Source organism: Pelodiscus sinensis, chromosome 9 (assembly GCF_052426305.1).
Source record: "Pelodiscus sinensis isolate ZL-2025 chromosome 9, ASM5242630v1, whole genome shotgun sequence".
In the NCBI taxonomy this organism is placed as follows: domain Eukaryota; kingdom Metazoa; phylum Chordata; order Testudines; family Trionychidae; genus Pelodiscus; species Pelodiscus sinensis.
The window spans coordinates 3740455-3756506 of record NC_143060.1 but is presented as its reverse complement, the minus strand read 5'-3'; the positions used below and the strand labels follow the sequence as shown (position 1 = coordinate 3756506).

At 40.7% G+C, this 16052-nt stretch overlaps 1 protein-coding gene across 1 annotated transcript in view; it reads left to right on the top strand.

The window, feature by feature from the left end:
- TESK2 (testis associated actin remodelling kinase 2) overlaps window positions 1-16052 on the top strand; it is a 122566-nt gene that overhangs the window by 40695 nt on the left and 65819 nt on the right. The window contains exon 4 of the mRNA XM_075935868.2: window positions 9939-9987. Within this exon, the coding sequence (XP_075791983.1) occupies window positions 9939-9987 (49 nt within the window). The remainder of the gene's footprint in view (window positions 1-9938; window positions 9988-16052) is intronic.

The following is a 16052-nucleotide window of genomic DNA, read 5'->3' as shown; positions in this document are numbered from 1 at the left end:
ATTTAAGCTACTTGTATTTTTATTAACTGAATCACTGTCATCACTAAATTATTTAATTAGCTTCATTTAGTTGAAATTCTACTTTTGCTTGTCTGCTGTCTACATTGCCTTATCCTTTTTGCTGGAAATTCCTGCCTGGTTTCTTTCTCGTAATCCACAACCTCTGACAGCTTTGGAGATCTGATCTGAGTGCATCTCAATACTTGATGGATTTCTTTAATTCATGGTATTATGGGGATTTATTTAGTTTTTTGTTGCTAAACATGTAGTTTACTTGCCCATCATCAGAGGGATAGCCGTGTTAGTCTGGATCCGCAAAAGCGACAAGGAGTCCTGTGGCACCTTACAGACTAACAGGTGTATTGGAGCATAAGCTTTCGTGGGCAAAGATCCACTTCTTCAGATTGCCCATCATCTTTTGCTATGCCTGTGGGGTTTTTTCCTCCTCCTTATTCCAAAGTCATATTTAGGCACACTAGTTTCAGGATGTTCTAGTTTTTGTTTCCCAGGACTTACTTTGTATTAACCTCTGTTGCTGTCCTTATCCAAGACTTTTAGGATCATTTGTTGTTCCTGTTCTGGGTGTGGAATAAGTAGTCTAGCTGTATTCTTTGTCTTGCATATCACCACCAACCTTATAAGACTCTGCTGCTCAAATTCTGCCCTCAGCCAGCCAGCTGCAACTGCTGTCTTAGATGAAGTGGAAAGTTTAAAACTGGGTCTCCACCTTTTGGAGATAATGCAGCTCACGCTGTCTTGCTGTCCTCCCTAGAGGCCTCATGTACATATTGAACATAAGAATCTATAAATAAAATCTTGTGGTCTGCAACACAGATATACCCTTGAGAAAAATGAGGAATTGCCAGTGTTACCCTATGGATTATCTCTGTGCACACACAAAAATAAAAAATAGGGCCACTTTCTCCATGAATGAACTGAACAGGGAATCTTAACTTGACCCCTCTCCTGTCACCTATTTCCAGCTTCTGACGAACAGAGGCTAGAGACACCATTCCTACCCATCCTGGGTAATAGCTATTGATGGACCTAACCTCCACGAATGTATCTAGTTCTTTTTTGAACCCTGTTCAAGTCCTGGTCTTCACAAGAACCTCTGGCAAGCTGTCATTAAAGTCAGCAGGCATGACTCTGAACACACATTGGGAGTAGATCTGTTGACTAAGAAGGTGCCATTTTTGCATCATCTTTTGGGCCGTAACTTAACTTGAAGCCACCTCTTGAACACTGTAAGCCTTCAAGATTGCTCTTGTACATTGTGCTATGTTGTTTGTATGCATTGTATCCAGGAGCTCTTGCCCAAGGCGATCCACAGGACTCTGATCCTTGTGAAATCAATGCTTTTTGTCCTGATAAGCCAGTCCCTGACTGTGTTGTAAAGTACTCACTAATGGAGCAGTATGTTAACTCAGGTCCTTCCACTCTCTCAATGACTTAACCACCTGCATTCTGCTACAAAGACCTTTTACATCTGCACTTGAAAGGGAATCCTCTGAACTGTCATTCATGTTAAACTTCGACACTTTCCAAAAAGGACTCAACAAACATTTGAACTAGCTTCCCCAATTATCACCTCTAATACCATTAACTCACAAACATCCCACTCTCCCTACCTCTAATATCATCAATTCACAGACACTTACCTTCCTCCCCCCCCCCCCGCATCTCCCTCCTGTTCTGCAATGTGATTTGTCCTTTTCATATTTGTTCATTTTTTTTAATTGTATCCTTTGGTATATATGGTTGTGACTACTTTCTTCCACTATTTGATCTGAAGAAGTGGGTCTGGCCCACGAAAGCTCATCATCTAATAAACCATCTTGTTAGTCTTTAAAGTGCTACATTGTCCTGCATTTTGCTTCAGCTACCCCAGACTAACACGGCTACATTTCTATCACCGTCCTTCCACTCCTGTGCTGTCTTTCAGATTAGTGCATTTTCAGTATGCGATTGAATTTCAGTCTTTAATATCACTACTGTTTGCATGAAAAATGCCTCTTTATTTAATAAGTACTTTAGGGACCATTTTATATAAAAAATGTTCTGTACACAGAAAGTCTTAGCTCATGTCTTAAATGTTCTCATGGGAGCACTCTGAAATATTGCTCTGTTTGGCAGAGAACATACAAGTAGATTGATTCATTGATTAAACTCCACCATCTGCAAATGTAATAAAACTAAAATCAGGTCTGTGTGTGTGTGTCATTTGAGATTTCTTGAAGGAGAATTTTTCATCTGCTCTCACATGCAAATTCAGCATCCCTGAAATATAATATCAGTCTGTTTTCTTTTGCTGCAGTTGATCCCCTGTCAAGCCCCTCCCATCAGTGGAATAATTTGTGATTTGAGTATTTTATGAAAGTATGACTGCTGGCATTGTTTTTTATCACCCTTAGTATGTTTATGCTGAACAATGGTTTGTAGTTAACAAGAGTCAGAAAATGATTTGTTTTTTTTCCTATAACCTGGTGCCTCAAAATAATTATTTTAGAAATCGTGTGCACATACTGGTGTAAATATATCAAAATGCATTTTATTTAAGTTTGTATAACACAATTAACTATGGAACAGTAGTTTTAGTGCAGATTTAATAAAGTCATTTCCTGTGTCCATTGTCACATTTGGGGACCAGTTAGAGTTTGTCATCTCCTGACCTGTTATCCTGGGTGCCAATGCTCTGCTACAGTAGCTCCCTTATCTGGACACTCTCAATAAGCGTACAGACATGCACTGAGTGTGTCTGCTGTAATTCTGATTCCAGCAGCCTGTTGGTTACACCACAGCCACACTCTGGTCTCTGCCAGTCTTGGTTACTGCTAGCCAAATGACCCTTATATGGCCCCAGTCCTGAACTTCTCTCAAAACTGCCTTCCTTGAAGTGTCTAGTCCTCTCCTGTACCCCTCAGAGAAATAATGAGATTAGCTTGCTGCTTTAATGAGACAGCAACCAGCAGCTAGCTTACAATATTTGGAGTCAACAATTTAAACACAGCACTGGGTTGGTGTAGGTTAAAATAAAACAAGTTTAACAGGACATAGGCTTATCAAGTAAAAGAAATAGTGAGAAGTGGTTACAAGCAAGTCAAAGTAAATTTTAGACTTTCAGATGTGTGTTTTCAATCTCACAAGGCACAGTCTTTGTTTCTTTCACCAATTACACTTGGTCCAGCATGGCTGGCTGACTGTCAGGGCCTTCCATAGAAGATGCTGAATTAGACTGGGAGGGTGCGTTGAAAGGATTTCCCAGAGGTTGAAAATATGAAACAATCCTATCTCCAAGTGTTAGCAAAGATGCCAACTTCTCCTCTATCGTAGGGGTGCTTGACTCTGCCTGCAAGCCCTGGTCCCCTGCACTGCTTCTTCCCACTTCCTCCCCGAACATGCCCATCCCCACTCCTCCTCGCCCTGCATGCTGCAAAACAGCTTTTTGTGGTAGGCAGGAGGACTGGGAGGGAAAGGGAGGACTTGATCAATAAGGCTGGTGCTGGGGGGAGGAAAGGCAAGGAGCTTGACTGCTGGGGACTGCTTATCGCCAGCTGATTGGGTGTTCCAACCCTGCAGTGCCCATGGAGTCGGTGCCTATTAGTGTTAGTAGTAATTTTCCAGTACAAATGCTTCCATTTTCCTCTCTATAGAAATGTATTCGTTAAAAATTGCTAGTATTTGGCAGTTGACCAGATTGGCTTACTGGGGAAATCCTCGGTGAGCTTAAACACAAAAAAGAAACTTACAAGAAGTGGAAACTTGGACAGATGGCTAGGGAGTAGTATAAATATTGCTCGAGAATGTACGGGAGTTATCAGGAAGGCGAAAGCACAACTGGAATTACAGCTAGCAAGGTATGTGAAGGGTAACAAGAAAGGGCTTCTACCGAGCATGTTAGCAATAAGAGGTTGATCAGAGAGGATGTGGGGCCCTTACTGGATGAGGGAGGTAACCTAGTGGCAGACGATGTGGGAAAAGCTGAAGTACTCAATGCTTTCTTTGCCTCTGTCTTCAGACAAGGTGAGCTCCCAGACAAATGCACTAGGCAACGCAGTATGGGAAGGAGGTGGTCAGCCCTTAGTGGGGAAAGAACAAGTTAGGAACTATTTAGAAAAGCTAAACATACACAAATCCATGGGTCCAGATTTAATGCATCCGAGGGTACTGAGGGAGTTGGCAAATGTCATTGCGGAGCCTTTGGCCATTATCTTTGAAAACTCATGGAGATAGGGAGAGATCCCGGATGACTGGAAAAAGGCAAATGTAGTGCCCATCTTTAAAAAAGGGAAGAAGGACAATCCAGGGAACTACAGACCAGTCAGCCTTACCTTGGTCCCTGGAAAAATCATGGAGGGGATCCTCAAGGAATCCATTTTGAGGCACTTGGAAGGGGGGAAGTGATCAAGAATAGTCAACATGGATTCACAATGGGCAAGTCATGCCTGACCAATCTGATTAGTTTCTAGGATGAGGTAACTAGCTCTGTGGATATGGGAAAGTCAGTGGATGTAATATACCTTGACGTTAGCAAAGCTTTTGGTACGGTCTCCCACAGTAGTCTTGCCAGCAAGTTAAGGGAATATGGATTGGATACATGGACTGTAAGATGGATAGAAAGCTGGCTAGACCGTCGGGCCCAGTGGGTAATGACCAACGGATCGATGTCAGGTTGGTGGTCAGTTTCTAGCGGAGTGTCCCAAGGATCTGTTCTAGGACCAGTTTTGTTCAATGTTTTTATTAATGACCTGGATGAGAGGATGGATTGCACCATCAACAAGTTCACAGATGACCCTAAGTTAGGGGGAGAGGTAGATATGCTGGAGGGCAGGGGTAGGGTCGGACAGATTAGAGTATTGGGCCAAAAGAAATCTGATGAGCTTCAGCAAGGACAAGTGTAGAGTCCTGCACTGGGATGGAAGAATCCCAAGCATTGTTACAGGCTGGGGACTGAATGGCTAAGTAGCAGTTGTGCAGAAAAGGACCTGAGGATTACAGTGGATGAGAAGCTGGATAGGTGTCCACAGTGTGCCCTTGTAGCCAAGAGGGCTAATGGCATATTAGGATGCATTAGGAGGAGTATTGCCAGCAGATTCAGAGAAGTGATTATTCCCCTTTATTCGGCTCTAGTGAGTCCACATCTGGAGTACTGTGTCCAGTACTGCCCCCCCCCCCATAGAAAGAATGTGGACACATTGGTGAGGGTCCAGCAGAGAGCGACCTAAATGATTAGGGGGCTGGAGTGCTTGACCTATGAGGATAGACTGACGGATTTGGGTTTGTTTTGTCTGCAGAAGAAAAGAGTGAGGGGGGATTTGATAGCAGCCCTCAACTTCCTGAAGGGAGGTTCCAAAGAGGATGGAGAGAGGCTATTCACAGTAGTGACAGATGGCAGAACAAGGAGCAATAGTCTCAAGTTATAGTGGGAGAGGTCTAGGTTGGATTTTAGGAAAAACTATTTCACTAGGAAGGTGGTGAAGCACTGGGATGGGTTACCTAGGGTTGTGATGGAATCTCCATCCCTAGAGGTTTTTAAGTCTTGGCTTGACAAAGCCCTAGATGGGTTGATTTAGTTGGGATTGGTCCTGCCTTGGTCAGGGGGGCTGGACTTGATGACCTCCTGAAGTCTCTTGCAGCTCTGATTCTATGATTTTGGATGACTGTCCAATCAGGGCCTCTTCTGGAGCAGTTGAAGTATAACCTGCTAGCTTCTGACCTACAAGTACATCTTGGCACTCAAGACAGTGCATCTAGCCATGAGGAATAATCCTTTATGGCTCAGGAAGCATGTCTGTTTCCTATCCAGAGAAATGGAATCTCACTTGAGGCCAAGAATGTCTAAATCTACCTATGTGTGTTCTAAATAGCCACTGCCTACATTACCTTCAGCACTAGTATTTTTCAGCAATATTTGCGTTAGCCGGTATGTTCACTGTTGCCTAATGAAGCACACACTGGAGCAGGTGATCCAGGAATTTGGATTGGTGGAGCTATGTCTTTTAACTGTGCAGTCCAGATTTTCAGAGAAGGTAGATTCTTTGGTAGTGTTTAAATGATACAATTTATGTTGTTTGTAAGCATATTAACAACACCAATCTTGGGTTTTTTTTGCTTGCGTGGCAATTTTATTAGTGTGGGATTTTAGAAACGTGTCTGTCATCTAGCAAATAGCTCATATCTTGTTTCAGTTCTATTTAAGGGATAGAAACACCTGTATTTCCCGGACAGAAAAGTAATATTCTCATTATTGTAAATTTGTTCTTTGTTACTGCCTTAAGGTTTAAATGGCTGTCTGTTCCTGCAGTATCTGAGTGCTCAGAGTAGTCACTTTGGCTGCAGAATATGGCATCTTTTTCTATTTGTTTCTCTCTGAAACACTGTCATATCTTATTGGCCTTATCTCATTTTAGCTTTCATGCCTCCTGAATGAAAAGATACAATTAGCTATTTTTGGTCTCAGTTTTTGTCTTATTTTTAATAAAACTGCAGGATGTGACAATAGTATCTCAGTGCTTCATATTTACTGCTTTCTATTCCTCGTCAACCTAGACACGGTCACAAGAATACCTGTTAATTGGCTCAGAAGAGTAGCCATGTTAGTCTGTAACTTTAAAGAAAATGAATAGACCTGTAGCATCTTAGACTATAAATATATATAGTATCATGAGCTTTTGTGGGTAAAACCCACTTCCTCAGATGAGATGGTGGGTTTTGCCCATGAAAGCTCATGATACTATATACAGGCAGTCCCCAGGTTACGTACAAGATAGGGACTGTAGGTTTGTTCTTAAGTTGAATTTGTATGTAAGTCGGAACTGGTACACATTGTAGGGGAAACTCTAGCCAAACATTTCTCCAGAGCTCAGTTTTATTCTCCCACACCTCACTTCCCTCAGTCCTTTATTCTCAAGCTGAGGTGTCTGCTGAGAAAAGCCGCTCCGCGCCTCCCTTGTCTGCTGGGGGGGGGGGGACGGGGACGCTAGCTTCTCGTCTCCCTGGTCTGCTGGGGGGAAGCAGCTAGTGCGGGGTTGCCTCACCCCGTTTGTAAGTAGGGATCTGATGCAAGTAGGATCCATGTAACCCGGGGACTGCCTGTATATGTTTTTGTTAATCTCTTCTACTCTTCTTTTCCCCATTAATTGGCTATTTCATTTACTAATGGTTTTAGTGTTTTTAAAAAAGCTTTTTTTCCCAGAAGTGTTTATCGGTTACTCTTCTTAAGTTAGAATACTTTATTTTTTGCTCTAACAAATGTGGAAAGATGCATTAAATAAGACAATTTGGAGTGAAATAATTTGCTGATTCATAGAGACACTTTGTATGGACCAAGATACTTAGCTGACAAAATTTACAAATTCCACCAGAACAGGCTAACATCATTGAAATTTTTGAATTCTACCTACTTTTTGGTCAGTTATTTTTCTTCTGTGGCCTTCACAAGTCCCTTCCACAAAGAACAACCTTGTGTCACAAACATCTTATGTTAACATGAGAGTTTATTGTAAATATAAACTAGAAAAAAAATCCAAATGACCTTCATGTCTCATGGATTTAATTCATTCTTTTTTCTTGAGGATCCTTCGATGGAAGTTCTATATTTTAAACAAATATGTGAATTTGAGGCACAAAGTAAAGTTGTCTGGATTTTGTGTCTGAGTTAGTGTGAGTGTCTCTTGGAAGCTGTTTTACAAATTTAACTATAGAATTGCTACTGCCAGATGTATAGTTTGGAAGACAATACAGTACAAGTAGCTAAAATTGGTACTTTGATTCCAGCTTTTGTCAGTATAATGCATAAGCTATCAGATTTATGTTCTTACTGCACACCACTTCTTTCTTGTCTCGAAAGAAAGTATAGATTATTTTAGATACCTGGTCTTATTGAAATGTTCATGTATGTACTTGCCACAAGGTTCAACTTTTTCAACTGAGCAAAAATGTTGCAATAATAAACTTTAACAACAGCAATAGATCATTAGTCGTCCATTTCACAAAGGATAAAATAAAATGTTAGGATCTCAGAACTTGTGCAGTAGTGAACAGCCCCTGCAATCTGGCATCTAAATGTTCCAGAAGGTCAGGCCCACGTATCACTGTTTTGTGAGTAAGGTTGTAATTTTGCATTGTGTTGCCCCCGAGCTTTAGTTTAAGCAAGTGTGTTTTGGAGTTTACCTGCATAATGTCAGTCACTTCTTGAACATAGACTTTATAGACTTTAAGGTCAGAAGGGACCATTATGATCATCTAGTCTGACCCCCTGCACAGTACAGGCCACAGAATCTCACCCACCCCCTCCTAGATGTATTTTTGACCTAAAGGCTTTTAAATATGAATGGTCTGTTTACCGATTTCATTTTACATAATTGCCCTTTGGAGAAAGAGGCAGCAATTGTATAGACTGGATATCCAAAAGTCTCTTTCTGAAATCATCATAGTTTTGCATTATGTGGAATGGAGCATTTATATTTTCACTTTCATCCATGGTAAAGAAAAGCTATTTTAGGGGCAAGAGTAGAGAGTGTAAGATGTTATGGTACCAGTTTCATTTTTTTCTCCCAGTTACAGAAAACAGATTTTCACAGCTCAGCTTGTGCAAAGGCCCTTATCTATATTCTTTCTCTTGTGTTGCATATAATTTACCAGTCAGCTGTTAGCCAAGAGAACAGTAGGGATCATTCATTTCTTCAAAAGCAGCTTAGCTTAACTAGTACTACATGTCCCTTGCATCATTTTGTTTTTAAATACAGAAGTGTTTTAGGACATGTGTCATTTCTACAAATCAACCTTCACAAGATTCCTCTGCCACATCCAGAATGGTCACATTTACTGAAATAATGTATTTCAGCTTGTACTTTTTTTTTGGGGGGGGGGGGGGGATGAGGAGGAGGAAGGGGTAGGATCAAGAGTGTGGAAGAATTTTTCAGGCAGCCATTAACACAACTTAATATTCAATATGTTTTTGCCCCCAAGTGATCAAATAGTAAATGATATCAATGAAAAATGGTTGTATTATGAAGCATTTCCTCCTAATACAGTGATATGGGATCAACTGTGCACTTGCAGAATCTATATAATGAGTAAAAGTTAGGCTTTGATGAACTTTCTTATGGGAGACCTTGAATTTTATATTCTGCTCTACTGATCTTCATATTTTGGCACACCCAAAGTAAAATTTTCACTTGCTGTGTATGACCGTGCAGGAGAATATAGGAGAATAACATGCTTCCCCCACATCTTTCAATAGTAGCCAGTACAGCTTAGCCAGTACAGAAGGGGAAGTAATTTGCTCTCTTGATTTCAGTAAAGTTTTGTTGCATGACCTGCTCATAAACAAAGTAGGAAAAGCCAACCTAGATGGAGCTGATATAAGATGTGTGCAAACCTGGTTGAAAAAACATTCCAAGAGTTATCAGTGGTTCAGTCATGCTGGAAGGACAGAATGAGTGGGGTCCCTCAGGAGTTAATTCTGGGTCCAGTCATGCTCAAGATCTTCTAAATGATGCTTGGTCCTGCCATGAGTGCAGGAGACTGGACTTGATGACCTCTCAAGGTCCCTTTGTCCTACGATTTATATTGGTTTGTAGCCAATTACTCCACTTGGCTGTCCCTCCCTGAGTAAGTGGGAAGCAAGGTAATAAATTGTGATGCTGACCCTGTTTCTTTCCCCTGGTGAAACCTTTCCTGAAGGCTTAGAGAATATGATCACTTACCCCTTAGTGCATAATTTTCTGCTTAAGTTGAGTCTTCTCTTCTGAGCGCTAGTGAACTGGGCAGTCAAAATATTGTACCATCACTCCTCACTAAATATTTCGACCTGAGATACGGAGTTTTCAATAGACTCGTTATTGCTTGTTTCTAATGCTAGAATATTGAACCATCTCTCTTCTTTTCACTTCTGTTGTCCTTATATATTTAAAAATCTTTTCTATGTTTTACAGGTTTATGGGTGTCTGTGTACATCAAGGTCAGCTGCATGCACTGACTGAGGTAAGACTGTTTATGTTCAGTACTGAACTGTTTGTTGTGTACACACCTGGGGCCAGATTTTACATTTCATGCAAGAAGTCCCACTGGCTTTGATAGGATCACTCATTGTAAAGTTTACAGAATCAGGGTTCTGAATTGTTTCAGTTATAGATTCCTAACGCCCAGCTTTCAAACACTGACCTTTAACAGAATGAAAATTCAACACTTAAGTTTGTAAAAAAGGCCATTAATAGAGTATCTAAATGAGATTTCATTGTATCTTTAAGGTGCCTTTATCTGAAAATGTGTATGACTTTCTTCAAGTGCCATCATGTTGCCATTCAGCCTTCTTACTTGATGCTTTATTTTGTGTGTGTGTTTGTATTGTGTGTGAGGGGCATGTTCTTCTTCAAAATGTTTTCTTCTTTCCTGGGCTCTATGGTGTTGTCACCCTCCATACAGCAGATGTAGGCTAGGCCAGAGTTTCCTAAATATTTCTTGCTGCATATACCCGAGATACACCAGCTGCCTGTGTACCCTTATGCTTCTCATCACTGATCCTTTTTGCATTGTTCTTAATAGTACCTGTCTTGAGGCATCTGTCCGTATTTCTCTGTTACGTGCCCATATACTTGTAGGGTGACATACAACCAAAACACAAACCCGGACTAATTTCTGAGCTCAGTAGAATGGACAATTGCTGTGCAAGGGAACACATGCTGTGCAGATTGGAGGTGAGGGCTCTGCATGTCAACCTCTGTCTGCTTCTGTGTTCTCATTGTAACATTTTGAAGTAAATTAACACCCATATTTTATATAACAAATTCCAACTGACTTGTAAAGCTTTGTCTGAGTCAACTTGAAAATGCAGTAGATACAATTGATAAAACCCACTGGTACACAGTTCTCCTGCACACTCCCCAGAGGTGTCTTGCATATCCCCAGGGTATACTACCATGTTTTGGGATGCTGGACTAGACTTCACACTGCCTGAAGCTCAGCAGTGTTTTTGAATAAGCCAGGGTGAGCTCTTGCTACCTTTTTGGTGTTCCCAGTTCCTATTGACTCAGTAAGGAACTAAGTCAATCTGAAATGGTATGATCTCCTGGGCAATAGCACATTGTACAGCTGCTACACTGACATTCCTTGCGTGTGATAGGATTTTAATGCAGTTGTAAGTAATGTCCCTGATTGCCCAAGCATGTATTAAGTGTTGTATCTTAATCTATTGGAAAAGGACTTGTTCAATAATTCATACCAATGTACTCCTTGGGCCTCTGCTTCATAAATAAGTTGGAGCATACAGCTTTCACCCGGGAAGAATTGGGAGTTGATCAACTTGTATGCTAAAGTATCTTCTACCAAAGTAGGTATTATAATAAAATTGGACATGAATTCATGTATGGACTCAGATAAGTTTCTACATTAGATATTGCAATTTTTTCTTTACACGATAATGTGTTTTAAAAATAAACTAGTACCATATATGATTGCAGATACACAGCTATCTTCATAAGTTTTGCTCCTTTTATACATTGATTTTTGTTGTGCTGTTCATTTGATGCTGAAAAGAAATGCACTTAGGTCATTTTTCCCTTTAGTGACAGAATTTTCAGAAGATATTTGTTTCACTATGTCTTTCTGTTGAGCGTTTTGATGAACTCATACAATAACTAGGTTTTTATTATGCAAATAATAAAACAAGTTTTTTGTTTAGCAATCTTGCATGAAATTCAGTACTTTTAGAATATTTTTACAGGACATGAGTTATTTGAAACTGCCGAAGATGAAAACATGTAAAAAGTCACAATACTGTCAAATCAACTTAATTTGTAGCTTTGTATTGCTAAAAAAAGTGTTACTTTGAAAAGTTGAGATTGAGATCACCTTGAATTATTATTTACCAAAAGGAATCTGCCTACCAAAAACATTTATGAAACTTGTATTTTTAGAGAATGCAGGCAGTTAGCAGAGCACAAAAACATTTTAAGATGCATGTGATTCTGTCAATGAATAAAATGAGGAGGAATATCTAATACATCAGTTGGCTGTGAGTGCATAGAACTAGACTAGATATAGGATGTTATCCGGTAAGCATGCAGCTTATTGGCCTGCTTACAGGGTAACCAGCCAACCGGCCTTGCGGGCTGCTCCCCACCTCCTCTGAGTGGGGGATGCTGCCCATGGACTGGTGGCTAACCGGTTAAACAAATCATTTAACTGGCTTACTATTGTAGGAGGTTTTCACATCCCTAATATGAACCTCTCCTGAATGGCTGCACAAGCACACAGCTTACAGGGAACACTGATTAGCAGATTTTAAAATCTGTATTTTCACAATGAAAAAAGATGTTTTTAAAATGAATACTTAGACTTTTCAGAAAATTGCAAGATGTACCAAATTTCAGAAGAACTTCAAAATGTGAGAATGAAAACTGCCCATCTCTGATATTCTTTAGTACCCAACTAAGTTGTTTTAAGATTTTTTTTCTCTGTTTGCTTAAGTAAAACTTATTTGTGCCAATTATCCAAGCATTAGTGCTTGTCTCTTTTGGGGGGCTTTGATCAGGCTAAGCAGAGCGAATACTCTCTCCTTCCCTCTAAATGTGACCTAAAAGTGAAGGTACTTCATTATGCACTACTAAAATCTTGGCAGATACTACTGGTCATGCTCAGAATTGACATTCTCTTCCTAGATGCATGTCATTTAAACACCCCTTCAAAAAACAAGCAAACAAAAACCAAGAGAAACTTCCTTATAGAGAAGTAGTTAAGTTTTGAGGTGCTTGCTTTCTTCAGCAGTTTCTGATTTTTACGCAGGCAAAATAGACATCTTTTGTGTGTGTGTTTGTGTGGGGTGTGTGTGTGGGGGGGAGGGGGTTTGTTCCTTCCCCTCCCCCACTAGTAATACAGAATAATAGAGAGTATCCGGAGTCTTTCACAAAACTTTACTTTTGGATTGAGGCAAAAAGTGAGATGTTACGGGCTCAAGCTGATGAAATGTTTGTTTTATGTCCAGACAGAATAGGGGTGCTATGATGGAATGTTGTTTGTAACTTGAATTCTAGCGTTCGCTACTGCTCAAGTGAGAAATAAGGGATTTAACTAACAGCCTAAGTAATAAAATTGGCTTGCTGCATATGGACATTTGCTCATAGAAGCAGTGAGCCAGATGCAGGCATTCATTTAATGCAGTAGCTATTTTGTGGTTTATTAATTCGTACTTGTACAGTGCTCTGAAAACGTAAAATGCTATGTAAGTTTAAAGTAATATAATTAGTCCAAGTTTTGCCAGTTATACTATCATTTTCCCTTCTGGAATATTGTGGACATAAACAATATTGGCCACAGAGCTAAATGGAGTTTCTGGGGGTTGGAGAACTGGTAGTATTTTTTTACCTCTAGCGCCACCAGTTCCATTACAGCCAACGGTGACAGCAGTGACCAAAACTAAACTATCATCTGGCAGCTGTTCATTAGCTTGCGTGAAAGAAATGGGTGTCATTCCTTTTTCTTAGTGTCACACTCAACAAAATCCACCAGCGTGATTGAGTCTAATCTCTGTCCTTACTGGCACTCCCAGGAGAGCTGTCCAGGGCTGAACTGGCCACAGAGGTTGAACTACCCTCTCCGAGGCCACTGCTTTCTAGAGTGTGGTTGAGGCAGTGCAAACAGAATCTTGCATTACTGCAGTCTAGAGTTACCACTTTTCTAATGGCTGGTAATCAGACACTCAAGGTTCTGCCTCTGCTCTGCCTCCACTCCTACACCCCCAATAAAAAAAAGAAAAACAGGGGCATCAGAACTTGTCAAATGGTATCTGGCCATACAAATGAAAACCCCGAGTGTCTGGATGAAAACTGAATGGATGGCAAATATACCGTAACATGGATTGGACCTGCTCTTTGGATAGAGAGAGGTCTTTGGACCTCTGACAGCACTGAAGATTTTTCTAAATTAATTGCATAGTTTTTAGACTCTAAAAGCGGCTTAAAAATAAATTTCAAATTTTGTTTGAATGTGTTGAAATCTCCTTAGTACAGAGAACCTGCATTTCTACTGTGGTTGGGAATAATTATATTTTCAGAAGGATAACAGTTTGAGATTTGAAATTAACACGCGAATAAATACTTTCATCCTGTCTAATATATTCTTGTATGTGTTTATTCCCATGACTGTTTGTAATCTAAAGAAAGCTGAGGACTTCTAACAAATGTAATGTATTGTACATTAATTTTCTTGAGGCATGCAAATATATTGAGGAAAGTAGCCATAAAATCTCTGAAAGTAGCTCTAAGAATTTGAGAAGTCGTCGTCTGGCTGTTCAGGATCTGTTACCAGTATCAAAACACTCTATTGCTGGCAGGTGGCATATAGAGAGTTACATTTAACAAAACTTTTTCCATATGTCTGAGCAGGCAAAGATCTGCAGGACATAAGCTGTCTGCTTGGGGAAAGTGTTGACGTTCCGGTGCTGGGTTTTGTTTTCTTTTCTTTTTGGCAGCATTTGTACTAGTTTTTAATTGTCCCCTTTCAGAAATAGGTTTTGTTTGAAAACTGGCCAAGAAACAGCTAGTGCATGTTGCTTTCAAATAAAAAAGTGGAATGAATTGGTTTGGATTGGGACTCCGGGTATGTTGTTGTTTCACAGCATGATCAATATTGAATGTGCTATTCAGATAGGGAGCTGTGGCACATCTCTCCTTTTGAGCAGCAGAACGGTATGTACTCTTGCAAGCACACCATGAAAACATTTGTAAAGTGGAATTGATGCTTTGATAAAACAGGTCTGTAGAGTGCAAAGGGGGAAATCTGGATTTGCTTCATTCAGTAGGTAGCAGCCACTTACTAAGCGTTCACTATCCTTGTGCACCTTGTTCCCGGAGTCCTTGCAATGATTCCTCTGAGGAGGCTCTGAGCAAGGGACTGGTAAGTTTGTATATAATGCTTTTCAAGTGGATGATATTTGAAACCTTTCTGTGTACTGTCTGAATTTTATATACTCACATTACAGCATTGCTGGAAGGGAACTGAAACCCCAGCATCCTTGTGTATGTCCAATGAAAAAGCATTTCTATAAACTGTCGGTTGGGACATCTGAAGCTTTGCAGTGTCTGCACAGTGCCACACAAACAACACATGACTGCCATCCCCAGGCATTTTTCAGCTATTCATTGTGCAGGATGGTAGCAATATGGGGCTTTAGAGAGGTGGAACCCTGGTTAGTAACACCAATTAACCAGTTAAACCATAGGTGGAACAGTCCAGAGCTGGAACAGTCTGCCGTGGGCAGGGGACTACTACCTGGTACAGGTAAACTGGTACTCAATACGCTTCACTGGTTAAGGGGGATGTTTACCGGGTAACCGGTTACCCATGCCCATTCCTAACTGTTACTACCAGTCCCCAGTGTATAAACATTTCTCCCCACTATGGACATTGTGTTGTCATTCAGCCAGTTCTTGTAATTCCCGCTTCCAGTGCTTGGGGAAACTACCTGGGAGTCCCTACTGTTAGCATCGGTGCAAGGCCTTGTGAGTTACATGTTTCAGGAATCCCTGATCAATGGTGACAACCATGGCTGTAAGGGGTGGGTGTGTGTGTGTGGGTGTGTGTGTGTGTGTGTGTGTGTGTATTTTACAGTCATGAGAAGAAAACTCTGAGAGGCACTGAAGAGGAAAAGCAGGGAAATAAGCCTTTGAGTGCAGTTGATGTCCCTTCACTGGTTTCCTGTGTAGACTCTGCCTCTCTGCTCAGCAGTTCGTCTCACCAGTCATGGTGTGTAGTATGCCTTGCAGATGTTGCACTCTCAGGTTCCTGGAAAAGTGTTGAAGTGTGAAATGCTTTCTGTGTCTTCCAAGTGCTACAGCATTGCTGTCTGCTGCAGTATGTGCTGGCGGTCCTGTAGTATGAAAAGACAGGACATTAATGCGCATGGGTGTGCCAAAAAGCATTACAAGGGAAAATCTGAGCGCGGCTGTAGACATTTAAAAAAAAAAAAAGAAAAAGAAAACCTAAAGGGATTAACTGAACCCGTGCAGTATCAATTTAAGGAGGTGTTTTTTTACAACTGAGTATTAAACTTC